Source organism: Lotus japonicus, chromosome 6 (genome assembly GCF_012489685.1).
Source record: "Lotus japonicus ecotype B-129 chromosome 6, LjGifu_v1.2".
NCBI lineage: Eukaryota > Viridiplantae > Streptophyta > Magnoliopsida > Fabales > Fabaceae > Lotus > Lotus japonicus.
Window position 1 is genome coordinate 60376789 of NC_080046.1, and position 14483 is coordinate 60391271.

The following is a 14483-nucleotide window of genomic DNA, read 5'->3' on the forward strand; positions in this document are numbered from 1 at the left end:
GAGACCGGGTTCGGGTTGATCTTTGAGTTACCCGACTTCGGGTAGGGTCGGGTTCGGGTTGACACTCGGGTCACCCGGCCCGTCCCACATATATACATATATATTATAAAATTTTAATTTGTTATAATGATTAAAATGTGTTACATGGTCCTCAAATTTATCTTACCATGTGGATGAGATTAAAATGTTTAACATCTATCATATGAATTAAATAAACGTTGGTCAAACTATGGACAATTTCATGCTCTAACAAAAGAAAATCATGTGTGTGTATTATGCACATGTGAGACAAGTGAAGAATGATCAAACAAAATGAGTGACACGTGTATATAGATCAAACAAAATGTAAATCTCTCAAGTGCAATAGATTATGAAAGAATTGGTTCATTTCAAGTTCTTTCTTCTAAAAAATAGTTCCAACTTATAACTCTTTTAGTATGTTATTATCTTTAAATTTTACAATTAGTATCAAATAGTCTTAGACTTATTGTCCCATGGGTCAACCCGGTCACGTCCTACATAGACCCGTTCAAAATTGGACCCGCATAATATCGGATTGCTTCGGATTTAGGGACGGGTTATGGTCTATGAATTGACCTGGTCAATATTTAGGGTCGGGTTAGGGTTAACTAAAACCTGTCCCAACCCGTCCCTTATACACCCTTGTAAGTCTAGTTTGTTTATAGACCAACAACTGTTGTCCTGTTGCTATACTAACTACTAATCACAAACTCCTTTTCAAAAAAAAATACAATCACAATCTCTCAAATATTGTAATTAGCTTTTTAATGAACTTAATTTCTAGCTAGCACCCTCAAATTTTTTTTGAAACACGTCCTCAATTTGTGACCATGTGCGAGTGGTTGGATGTAGACGTATGATAAATGTTGGGTCCGACTAATTTTTTTTTATTCATCAGAAAACTTGGGTCCGACTAATTAGGATAACACGTGTAATTTAGTATGGGACATTTTAGTTATTGTTTGACATTTGAGCATATGGTTGAATTAAAAACTTTTTTTTGACAGCATGGTTGAATTAAAAACTTAGAGAATATAATTACGACATTTGAAATTATTTAAATAAATTTATTTACTATTTTTTTAAATAAAATACATATTAGTGGCAGATATTGATAAAATTTATAATTAATTTTTTTTTGTACATCGGAAAATATCATTAGCTATTATTTATGAATATATTATTAAATTTCATCAATTGTTTGATTTTTCTTGTACTGATACGGGCGTATCAGCTTTATGATGTATTGGGCTTCTCATTATTTGTACAGTAATTGGGCCGGGCGACCCATGATCCCAAGCGGGTCAAAATCATATTATAAATATGAGACACCACCCAGGCGGTGGGGGATCCGACTCTTTTACACAATTTCTGACTTTCTCTCTTTCTCTCTTGGCTTTCTGATTTGCTTAGCCCTTCTTCTTTAGTTCTATACCGGAACATTGGCGCCCACCGTGGGGCTTCTGTAAAATAAATCCCCACTACCATAAACAAGAGGCTATGTGATTTCTGCTTCTGAGAGAGGAGGGCGAACGAAATTGAAGAAGAAAATGTTCAGCCCATCCCAAATAGCAGTGGAAAAGAAAAATGAAGACCTGCGAAGTTGATAGCGTTGATACACCATCCATTTTTTCAGAAACCGTCATCATGACTAAGCCTGTTGGCGAACTTGATGCCACTCGCATTCTCTCTCTTTCTCTGATATTTCATATGGTTTTTTGATCCTCTTGGAAAGTTTTTCTTATGGGCTTTCCAACCCTCATTGTTCTCTTTTTAGCAGTGATTTATTTCGTATTTGATCTGTGAGTTCATTTGTGAAAATGAGGACCTTGAAAGGAAATTGGAGAAGAATTGCTTCTGGATCACGGATCTGCTTCGCCGCTTAAACAACACCAGTAAACAGATTGAGGAAAGGGAGGGCAAGCGGCGAACGGTTACCAGATAAGGTGAAAAAGAGAAGGGCGATCAAGAAGAAGAAACTGCACAACCGCCACTTAAGAGATGAAGCCACCACTTCTGAGTTGAAACCACCCACTCAATATCAACCGCCAACTCTCAATTTAAAAGATTATTTTGTCTCAACTGCCACTAAAAAAGTTGCAAGCACTCATGCTGTCTCAACCGTCACTCTGATCGAAATCGTCCATGTTCGCCCATGAGTTACATCAATCCAAATGGATTCAGGACCACTCTAAAAACGGATACGGATCCTCGTTCCTTTAAATTTTTCTTATACCTTCTGTTCAGTTTTGATTCTATTAGTTTTGTACTTTGATTACCAATAGCTGGAAATTAATTTCGTTACTCTCTTCTGTGTTTGATTCAACATGGAAAAATTGGATCAGATCAAGAAGAAATTGTGGCGAATCGGTTTGGCACGCAAACTGTTCGATGGAATTGGTGAACGATTTCTGCACTTCAACTTTGCATATGAGGCAATCTCAACACGTTTGCTGCGGCGATGGAGTTATGGCGAACGCGCTTACTGCGGGGACGTTGTTCCGGCGAGCAAGTTTTTGCTTTTGGCGGTTGAAGCTCGGCGAGCAAGGGTCGCCGACGTTGAAGTTCAGCGGCGAGCAAGTTGTCGCCGGTGTTCAAATTCGGCGAGCAAATGTCACCTATGGTTCAGATTGACGAGAGGATCCTTTTGAACGTGAACCTAGTCTAGGGCGGTGGCGAACAGGATGCGGGAAACCAAGAAAATTCAAGCATCTTGTTTAGGATCGCCCAAAGGAGATTCTGGCTTTTTTGGATTATTTCTTTGTGTTTTGTTTCCTACTCTCCTTTGATTGTTTTTGCTTTAAGACTGATATCTCCATTTTTCTCATGGCATATGGTGGACCACACTTGATGGAGCGAGGCAATGGAAAATCAGAGTTGCATACTAACTGTTTGACAAAATCGGTGAACGATTTTTGCATTTCAGTTTTGCATATGATAACAAAAGATCAACTCAAACTCAACTCCCTGCTGCGCCTGCAATTTCTACTGGTTTATTCTTTCCAGACCTTATCACATTGGCTCTCATTTTCTTTCATAATTCTATTTTGGTTTTAGTACCTGCTATATGCTTGATAAATCTCCTATGTGAATTTCAAGAAACAAAAGCCAGATGAGTGACAATTTAATCCTTTGAGCCTAATTCCTAGTGAATCTATTTCTGTTTATGATTGCCCTATATTGGTTTGGTGAATGCATATGCCGCAAGTTTGCTTTGAAAATAACCTGCATAATTAAAATTTTGGTTCCAATATCTAGTCCAAGTTTGCTTCTTGATTAAAACACTGTCTCTGCATAATCTGCCAGTTTGCTTGTTTGCTTTTTGCCAGTTTATGTAGCAGATAGTGCTCTGTTTTCTTATCATGTGGTTTTTGTTTATAAGCATGCCTGCTATCTGGTTCATTGCTTGCCCATTTGAGTAGTTTAAATATGAACATGCACTTATTTGCATCCGAACATGAAACTTGGCAGTTAACTTCCTAATTAGAGGTGTTTGATTTTATAACTATTTCTTTTTATGTGTTCTGGTTATTATGAGGGATAAGGCGTTGAGTTTTGAAATGTGTATCAAGTATAATCATATGTTTTGGTGCTGGTTTGGAACTTAGTTTACTACAACTAGTTAATTTATTTGAGTCCTCAAAGAATATGTTGATTTAATGATGACCTACTTGTTTGTATGAATCTGTATGTTACCTTCTGTTTCTTCACAGGCATGTAATAATTCTGGTTTGAGTTTTCTTTTGTGTTACATGGCATAAGTCTCTAGTTTATTCTATTCTAATTAAGCCTTGCAATCTGTCCTCATACTGTTGCATCTTCTTACCATTTTTATTTGTTTCATGAGCTCCACTTGAAATTTGAGGGCCAAAACTCTCCACCTTAAAGAAGGGGCATCGGAGTTGGCAGCAACTAATCTAGAAGCTGGTCACATTTTGAGGAATGCATGGAGATAACGCATTGGGTGATGAGTTGACTAAAAACAGTCAAAGCATAAAACATTATGTACAGAAAATGAAAGGAGCAACAGGTATGCACTCTTTTCTCTACCCCAGGCGGGAGAGTTTTTAACGAGGCACAACCTTTTAAAAAAATGTTCAAGGGCGTAACATTTTATTTGTATGCACTCTTTTCTCTACCCCAGGCGGGAGAGTTTTTAACGAGGCATAACCTTTTAAAAAAAAAATGTTCAACGGCGTAACATTTTATTTGTATGCACTCTTTTCTCTACCCCAGGCGGGAGAGTATTTAACGAGGCATAACCTTTTAAAAAATGTTCAAGGGCGTAACATTTTATTTGTTCCCATGGCGGAAACATATCAACTAAGGTCTATCAATTGGGCGACGTCAGACAATTGAGAAAGAGTAAGTCTCTTAAAACAAGAGCATTTGACCACGAATTCATAAGCACAACCTTAAATTGGATTTAAGCTTGTCCAAAATAAGCACAAGTCTCCACGCGAGCATACTAATGAAATCAAATGTGAGACTTTGATTTCCATGAATAACTAAGTCAAGAAATGAAAAATTTGACTAAGTTATATATACAAAGGCCTTATGATTCCAAAGTAGTTGATTGATATAAAATTCTCCAAAATCTGTGAGATTTGATCAAAAGTTATTTTACTATATACAGTAAAGAAAGATGAAATGGTTCTGAAGAAAGGTTAGTAAATGGAAATTTCGATAAGTTATATTTTTGAGCTTTGATATCTGAGACTATATTTTTCAGTTTTGATGATTTCGTGAAATAGTGTGTTAATTGGTTTATGATAGTCATATTCGAACTCTTTAGTTGGGCGATATTAAACAATATCGTCCTTTGGGCGATATTAAACAATATCATGTGTTCCATGTTATTGATTTACATTTAAGTCTTTAACTTTTATTTTGTTTTGTTCAAGTTTCAAATTATTGTGCATTATTACTTGTGGTATTATGAGAGCAGGTTGTAATCATGGTTTAGGGGAAGAAAAAATTATTCATGATAATGACAATGAGGCTGTGATTGATGCGAAGAGACGATTTGGGTCAACTTGCACACGCTACACAAAGATCAAGAAGTAACAGCAAAAGTTGAAATGACAAAGGAATGACTACTTAGTTTTTATGCCTTTTAAATTTTGATTTTGGAGCCTGTGTGCCCATTATTTCCTTTGCACATTTTGGGCGTGTCAATTACTTGTTAGTCTTTGTGTAGTGTTGGGTGAGTTGATTACTTGTGGGCTCGAAAAGAAGACACACTTCGTCTTAAGACTTTTAAGACTTGGTGTCTTGTGGGCTTGTGTACTGATACGGGCGTATCAGCTTTATGATGTATTGGGCTTCTCATTATTTGTACAGTTATTGGGCCGGGGGACCCATGATCCCAAGCGGGTCAAAATCATGTTATAAATATGAGACACCACCCAGGCGGTGGGGGATCCGACTCTTTTACACAATTTCTGACTTTCTCTCTTTCTCTCTTGGCTTTCTGATTTGCTTAGCCCTTCTTCTTTAGTTCTATACCGGAACATTTCTATATTACTTTATTTTCCATGTGATCTTGCGCAGTAGCTTCTAAACTTGAGAATCTATTTATCTATGACTTAATTCCAGTTTGGACCCCTGATGTTTCACAAATGTGCGGTTTGCATCCCTTGTATTTAAAATGTGCGGTCAAACTCCCTCATGTTTCTAAAGCAGTCGATTGAAGCCCTTCCGTCCATCTCTGTCAGTTGACCAAACGGAAAATATAGGCTACTAATTGGTGACAGAAATAATCCGTCACAAAACCCCCCAGCCTCACACATTTCAGAATCATTACGTTCTTCTCCTTCAAAGTTCAAACACGCTGCAACCAGCCACACAAGGGAATAAGTAAGTAAACTAGTATCTTATGTTTCTTCTTTGACTTCTCTAAGCCTATAAGATTGTGCAATTTTCATTTGATAATTGTCTCTTTGACAGGAAAAGTGATGGTTTGCAGGGAAGATGATCACTGCAAGCTTCTGAAACCAGAGACCCCGATCTGGTCTCTGGAATTTTGAAACCAGACTCTTAGGGAAGATGATCACTACAAGCTTCTGAACCCCCATCGCTCCAAATCCCCCAAAAACCAACCCAGATCCCAGAAACCTGTTCGTTCAGACCCATAAACCTGTTTGTTCATCGTTCAGAATCAAAAACCTTGTTCACCTAGAAACCTGTAAAGAAGCACAACTGCAAAGTAAATCACCACCAACATCCAGGCATCAAACATTCCAAAAATTGTATTTCCAGAAACCCAAATCGAGAGATGCGGGAAGTAGATGCGAGTGAAGCTTAGGAAACCTAGCCCCCTCCCCTCTCCTTCCAGAAATCAAACACAAACCAAGAAAATTAATTTTACCCACCGATCCTTCACCTCATTCCTCCATATCCTCACCCTAGCCGTCGTCTTCCTCCTCTCATACCCACTCGAACGGATCTAGGACTCCATTATTCTCCACCATCGACTTCGTTGTTGATGTTGCTGCTGTTATTGGGGTTCAGTTATTGACTTATGGGGTTAGGGTAGTGGGTTTTGGTTCTTCCCTCTCGCCCAAAATGGTTTTATTAGAGGGATTGGTGAGAGATGGGATAGAGGTGGTGCGTCCGGTTAAGAAAGGAAGAAGAGGAGAAAAAGGAACAAAATTTGGCAGAGCTTGATGATGAAGTTGTTTGTTTTTCTCATCTGTCTCTATTGATTCTGATATGTATGAGGAAGAAGAAAAAGGTATTTGCTGAAGGGTTTTGTGACGGATTATTTCCGTCACTAATTAGTAGCCTATATTTTATGAATTAAATAAGTGACATGTCAGCATTTCCGTTTGGTCAACTGACAGAGATAGACGGAAGGGCTTCAATCGACTGCTTTAGAAACATGAGGGAGTTTGACCGCACATTTAAACACAAGGGATGCAAACCGCACATTTGTGAAACATCAGGGGCCCAAACTGGAATTAAGCCTTTATCTATTATATACTTCTACAAAGAATAGTTTACTTTCGCATTCCTACACCTGTTCAAAGAGGTTTTCTAAAAAAATAACAATAATCAAAGACTACAAATTGACAAACTCATCAAGTAAATATTGTTTCCATATTATAAATAATCATAAAAAATTAACAGAACAAATGCTATTGTTTAAATACGCCACGTAATTTTTTTATTGAAATTAATTTCTTTCCAACCTTATTGATGTTGATTACATACCAACTTGTATAAAATAGGCTTAAATGTGTTTTCTATCTGAAAATATAGTAGATGTTGGTTTTAGTTTATAAAAAAAATATTTCTTAGTTTTTAATCTCTGAAGGTATATATTATTATGCACAATGTGACATATATCTTTTATCAGATATGGCATAGTTCAAAAAGTTACAAGAAATATATCTTTTAGTTCGAGAAATGTTTTATATGTTCCATTTTGCTTTTTCACTTTAAAATAAAAAATTAATGTCTTCTTGTCTTACTTTTTTTATTTATTTATAAAATGACTAATTGCATTCACAAATGATAGCTCAAGTGATAATGACTAAGGGGCATACAAGTTGAGTGCGGGAGGTCCAGTAATCAATTCATGAGGGTGCAATTAATTTTTCGATTTTTTAAAAAATGACTTCTTGCTTTTAATTTGTAATGTTTTTCAAAGATTTGTTTCAGAATAATTTTATTATTTTTATGCACATTATTAAAAATAAGGTGACATTTTATAAAACCGCATTGATATTTTTTTTCCAAAACAAACAATCCCTAATTTTATTTTATAATAATTGAAGAAGCATCTATTAAACGACCAGCAATGTGAATCCTGGTACACGTAAGCTCCAGAGTAGCATGAAAAAATGTCCACATTTGTAATTTGGATGCGTGGACAGCCTTGGAGGCTAGGATAAGGTTTCATGTCTAATTTGATTTGATTACTCAGCATTGATCTCTCTATCTGTGAATGTGATGAGCAACTCGTTGCAAACCATGCATGTGTAACCAATGAATGCACCACGAATAAAGTTCGAAATAAATAAGCTTTGCCTAACCAGGCCAGGTCGTCAAATTAAATGGCTCAAAACATTAAAAACATGCTTCTTCTATGTTAAATTAATTGCATTTACCATTTGATTTGAACAAAACATTGGGAATTTGTTATTAATTTTAGGGAGGGCAGTGAAAAATACCCTTCCTCTTGTACATAACTAGTTTGTGTATGGTGTGGTCACGGAGGTCTCATGCCTGTCCTGTCCACTTGATTAATAATTAATATTTATTTCAAACATCAACGCCAAAAATATCAACAAAAATATATGTGTTGTTCAAAGTGAATAGGCCAGGCTTGAGTTATTTTAACGTGTGGTCTTTCATTCAGCCCAATACAACCATTTTCAGCATGGTAAAAAAAAACCCAGCCTGTTGCTTTAGTTTTGCCCTCATGTTCATTGAGACCTTTCTCTTTAATTAAATTTAAAATGTAGCAAGAAAAAAAAGAGCCCATTAGCTGAGCTGACTTGAGTACTTGACCATTGAAGTTTGATAATGATCGCGTGGTGCTGATGATCTTATGGGTGCCCACTAGGGTAGATCATTAATATTTTGGTCCACCGGTGCACCATGCTTTATCACCATTTGATCTTGACATCTTGAAATATTCTTTAATTGAATGCTCAAGATTTGATAGATGAAAAAAGGGTAAAAATGTAAATGACTCAAACACTTCTTCCCCTCCCCTTCCCTTATTGTTGCAGAACTGAATCACCGTCCAAAGCCCTCAATTCAATCTGCAATTCCATTTGTTTCATAGCTCACGGCGCCGCCGCGCCACCTACAACCAAGCCTTACCGTCCTTCTCTTTCTATTGGCCTCGCCATCAACCTCGACCCCGATTCCGACAACATCGGTAAACTTTCGTCAACACCCGCTTGAAGGTGTGGCGGTGGTGAAAGGCTTAATCTTTCAAAGATGGGTGTTTCCTCTTCATCTTCGCCATGAAGCTCTGCCTCAAAATCTCGTTCAGGTGGACTCACACCACCAGGAGCCATGACGCTGTTAGAAGCACAGCCGCTCCATCAAAGTTTCTCACCGTTGACGACATCCCAGATCTGACCCAAATCAACAGAGAGCCCAGAAAAATCGAACATAACCCATAACTATCGAAAGGATTTGAGAGAGGGAGGGATTCAGAGGAACAAAGAGACATTAGAACAATAACGAAAGAGATAAAGGTATTGGATCGTTAGGCACACACTGATAGTTGGCCGGAGATGGTTGCGCCACCGAGACGGCGAAATCAAATTCACCCTTTCTTCTAAGAAGTGTTCAGAAGAAAATGGAGAAATCAAAATTCCCACTGAAGTCAAAGAAGGAAGGCCATGGTTAGGGGGAACAAAGAGAAATCAAAATTGAAAAAAAAAAAGGAAGGAAAAGGGGAGAAGAGAAAAAGTCTAAAATACCCAGAGTGCAAAGTCTGAAATACCCCTAGTCCACCGGTGGACCGAAATACTAATAGCCTACCCTAGTGTAGCCCACCCTGGTGGGCACCGATCTTATGCATTGTTGTACACTTGTACTGCTTTTTAATACTTTTTTCCATAATGATATTGTTGAGTCACTACATGACTTTAATCATCAACTTGACAAGAAAATTACATCTAGTTTGGCCTAAAATTTTTGAGTTTTAATAATTTTATTTTATATTTCTTTTTCATCTCATTTTTAAAGCTCATTTTTTCTTCTTATCTCTTTTTAAGAAAAATCTCACCTTCTTTTTATAACTTTATGAGCTTTTGCCCTCTAAAACCGCCACAAAAGCAAACACAGATGTCGATTGAATGTCGAATTTTGCAGCTGTGGCCTATGAATGTACCGGAACTGTTGAATCTTGCCGTTTCAACTGAGGCAAAAGACTTTGACTGATAATGGTGGATAGAAAATTGTTAATTCACATGGTTGTCCATGCTTCTCACATCAACATCATGTGATTCATCATGATCATGTCATGAGTCACCCATGCCATACCATACCCACCACGAAACGCGTGCTCTACCAAACCTGCCAAAACCTAACCAAACCTAAGGCTCAGAGCTCGCATCAGTCAACTCCTTCCATTTCCATTTCCATTTCCACCGCAAAACCCTACCCTCATGGCGGAGGAGATCCCGGTGGAGGTCATCGCCGACATCCTCTCCCGTCTTCCGGTGACCTCCCTCCTCCGATTCCGGTCAATCTCCAAGTCATGGCGCTCCCTCATCGACAGCAAACACTTCATGAAACTCCACCTCAACAACTCCCTTACCAATCCCAATCCCAATCTCACCAATCTCATCCTCCGCCACAACACCGACCTCTACCGCGCCGATTTCCCCTCCATCGGTGCCGCCGTTAACCTCAACCACCCCCTCATGTGCTACAGCAACCGCATCAACATCCTCGGCTCCTGCCACGGCCTCCTCTGCATCTGCAACGTCGCCGACGACATCGCCTTCTGGAACCCCTCCCTCCGCAAGCACCGCCTCCTCCCTTATCTCCCCACTCGCCGCACCCCGGAGCCGGAGAACACTATCTTCGCCGCCAGAGTCTACGGTTTCGGATTCGACCCCTTCGCCGCTGACTACAAGCTCGTCAGAATCTCCTACTTCGTCAACCTCCATGACCGCACCTTCGATTCGCAAGTTCGCCTCTACAGCTCCAGAACCAACGCGTGGAAAGCACTCCCCAGCATGCCGTACGCTCTCTGCTGCGCTCGCACCATGGGGGTTTTCGTCCACCATGCTCTTCACTGGGTTGTGACCCGGAAGCTTCAACCGGATCAACCCGATTTGATTATCGCGTTTGATCTCAGCCTTGAAAGCTTCTCCGAGATGCCACTTCCTGAAACGGGTTACGGTGATGGTGATGATGATGGGGAATTTGAGATTGAGGTTGCGCTTTTCGAAGGGTGCTTATGCATGATTGTGAATTACCATAGTACTAGAGTTGATGTTTGGGTGATGAAGGAATATGGATTGAAAGAGAGTTGGTGTAAGCTTTTTAGTTTGATGGAATCACCTGATTTGAGATCATTGAAATGTTTGAGGCCTTTGGGTTACTCTGTTGATGGGGTGAAGATTCTGCTAGAACACAATCGTAAGAAGCTTTGTTGGTATGACCTGAGAAGTAAACAAGTGAGTCATGTTAGGATTCCAGGAATGCCCAATTTGAATGAAGGGATGATTTGTGTCGGAAGCCTTGTGCCGCCGTCGTTACCGGTTGAAAATTGCCGGCGGCAACGCAAGCTGGGATGCGAAAATGCAAGGAAGACAAGGTACTTAAGGGACTACTACCTTGGTTTACCTGCATTTTTTCATGTATAAGATCAATTATCAATGGGCCCATCACATTTTATCCGTACTTAACTTTTTATTATATGTCAATTTGAATCCTCCTCAATAGATAATTCAAGTATGCTTTATGTTACTATGAAATGTGAATGCTTTGTGTTCTGTTTATGAGTTGACAAGGTCAACTCATGTTCTTCAGCCACCATTTTTGACCATTTGAAAAGTTGACTCTTAGACAAGGGAAGAAAGAATCAAGAATCTCAATATGGATCTCTTTTATTTTTCAGTTCACACTTATGTTATTAATTCGCAAGCTTATTTGGGAGTGTTGGCACTGTTCCTCCCAGCATTGACTTTTGTTTGACAACATCTCAATATTCAATTATGTGCATCTCATGATGAAATTTTTTGTTCTTTAGAAATTTGCTCACCATAAAATTTCTCTAATTTTATATCTAGTTCCTGTCAAGACTAGTGAGACCTTACCATTTTGTGATCATGTTAAGCTTACTTCTTTGAGCCTCACGTTTTTACAGGGATGACTTCCTGTCACAAGGATTCAAATTGACATTGTAAGAAAGAAAGAAAAAAGGGGTAAGATGGTATGTGGCTGAGACTGGATTGATGGTACCTTCTGGAACAAGGTAGTTAAAAGCCGGATTGATGATACCTTCTGAAGTTACATCTGGTGATGAAATTAGGCGCCTTGGTTCATGGGCAGTGTTGAGTTGATCAGGAACAGGGTTACTCTTTGTTAAGACGTTTTCCTTGTGCTGCCTTGGTTTTGCACGTTTTGTCTTGTTTATCGCCAGCAAAGAAGGATAAAGAAAGGCCCTGAGTGAAACAAAGGGCTCGAGTTCCCATTATCAAGATGAAGAAAACAGAAATTGAAGAACAGATACAGGTTGTACATTGCTTCTTTACTTCCGCAATAGAAAGAAAATGGCCCTATGTCTTTTTGACTTTTTGTCGTGATGATGTGTTGAAAATTTTAATTTTCCCATGGTATTGTATATATGCGGATTGATATGGTTGTACCAGCACTAGAATACAAGGTTTACATTTGTCTATCATGCATGAACTGTATTTTTGGTTTGTTAATTCCTGATGAAGTGCTTGCATTATAAAGAAAAATATAAAATCTTAAGAAAGGCAAGAATGACTTGTTTTATGTAATAAACTAATAATATAACATAATACATAACAAAATAATGTCTTATGTGATAGTCATATGACATACATGTTCTATTGATAGTCGTAGCTAGCTTTTCTTTTCACTGTTTTGTGCGAGGGGAAAGGGAGGGGGAGGGGAGGCAGGGGTTGGGGTGGGAAGAGGAAGAGGAAGAGTTAAAAAGGGTAGGAGAAGGACCAAAAGTGATTCATTGTAGAAATTTTGAAACGACAATCCTTTAACCCCATGAGGCCATGATGAAGATGAAAAAGGACGTGGCTGTCTAGGTTCGCAGCGGAGATTGTGGGTTGGTGACGAGGCATGTGAGAGAAGTTGATGAGGATGGAAATGGGGTGGGATTAATTAGAAAGAAGACAAGGATTAACGGGAAATAGGGTGGAATTGAGTATGTTGGATTTTGAGTGATGAGACTTACGAATACTCATGAAGTTTCATTGAAAACACTTATGAGTTGAGTGATTGATTCATCAATAGTTTTAATCGAGAAATTAGGGATTGAGGTTTAATTTTTGTTTTTTAATTCATAATTTTAATGTATTTTAATGATATTCCCTAATATGCACTATTTTTAGAGTGATGTAATTTTACACCACTTTTTTTAAGCTGCTATATCAAGTTAACACATTTTTTTTAAACAAAAATGTGTTAACCTGTTATAACCGGTCAAAGTAAGTGGTATAAAATTGCACCACGCTAAAAGGAGTAATGTTTCATCCACACTAAGATGAGAGAGATAGACATAAAAAGAGGTGGAAATGGAGTGTCTAAAAAATGAAGTGTGTATATATCATTACTCCGTTAAAAGTGGTGCATATTATGGGAACCCTATTTTAATTATTAAATATATATGTGTACACTAAGGGTCCGTTTGATGGTCGGAATAAGATAAGAGCATGACATGATAAAGAGTTGGATAAAGACAATATATGATAAGAGCTGGATAGACTCTTATCCTATTATGTGTTTGAGCCTTGAGGTGGGTAGGATAATTATATGATATGATATAAACTTAGGAATTGAGGGATTTACAATTAGTGTTTAATTTAATGAAATTAATAATATAAAGAGTCATTAATACTTTCATTATTGCAAAGAATTTTTTTCTAATTGATAGTTACTATTAAATTATTTAATATTTCCATTATATGTACGAGAGGTTTTACAATTAATGTTTACTAAATTTTTAATATTAAAAATCATTAATAATTAATTAGTATGGTCATTAATGCAATGATTTTTCTGATTGGTAATATAATTAAATTATTTAATTTTAAATTATATGTATGAGGTTTTACAATTAATATTAATTAATTATAAAAAATGTATTTAAATTAAAATTTTCAATCATTTGTACATACATAAGATTAAAAGTAAATAACATGCAATATCATTTAGAAAAGATAAACTTTTTTTAATATAGTTAAAAAATAGTATAGTGTAATTAACTATTTTAGTTTTAAATATTTTTATATTTTTGTATATAAATTTAGTTAAAATTATTAGTCTTGATTTTTTTTTCTTATTGATGATTAATATTTTAAAAAATGTTAATATTTAATATACTAATTATATATGGGTGAGGTTTTACAAATAATATTTCATACAATTATTATATATAGAGTAATTAATAATTAATTAGTATTTCATTAATTCAAGGAACTTTTTTTATTGATAATTAACATTTAACTAATTTATTATTTATTTTCTAAATTATTTGTATGAGAGGTTTTGCAATTAACTAGTTTTATTATTTAATATTTTAATTATATGTGTGATGTTTTAGAATAAATGTTTAGTACAAATAATAATATAAATAGATATATCTAGCTACCAAAAAAATAATATAAATATTAATTAATAATTAATAATTAATAATTAATAATTAATAATTAATTGGTATTTTCAATAATACAAGGAATTTTTCTAATTTAAAATTAATATTTATTTTGAAAATATTG

General features: G+C 36.7%; 1 protein-coding gene across 1 annotated transcript; it reads left to right on the top strand.

Moving 5' to 3' along the window:
* The first annotated feature begins 9855 nt into the window (after positions 1-9855).
* LOC130722919 (F-box protein CPR1-like) lies at positions 9856-12406 on the top strand. The gene is made up of 2 exons (XM_057573805.1): positions 9856-11317; positions 11870-12406. Exons 1-2 carry the CDS (start codon positions 10158-10160, stop codon positions 11907-11909), a joined length of 1200 nt encoding a protein of 399 aa, XP_057429788.1. The 5' UTR covers positions 9856-10157; the 3' UTR covers positions 11910-12406.
* Positions 12407-14483: the final 2077 nt, after the last annotated feature.

Bases quoted from the DNA above. Each gene is read 5' to 3' on its own strand.
- LOC130722919 (XM_057573805.1), top strand. From the start codon at position 10,158: ATGGCGGAGGAGATCCCGGTGGAGGTCATCGCCGACATCCTCTCCCGT. The intron at 11,318-11,869 runs GTACTTAAGGGA...ACGTTTTTACAG, and splicing joins GAAAATGCAAGGAAGACAAG to GGATGACTTCCTGTCACAAG.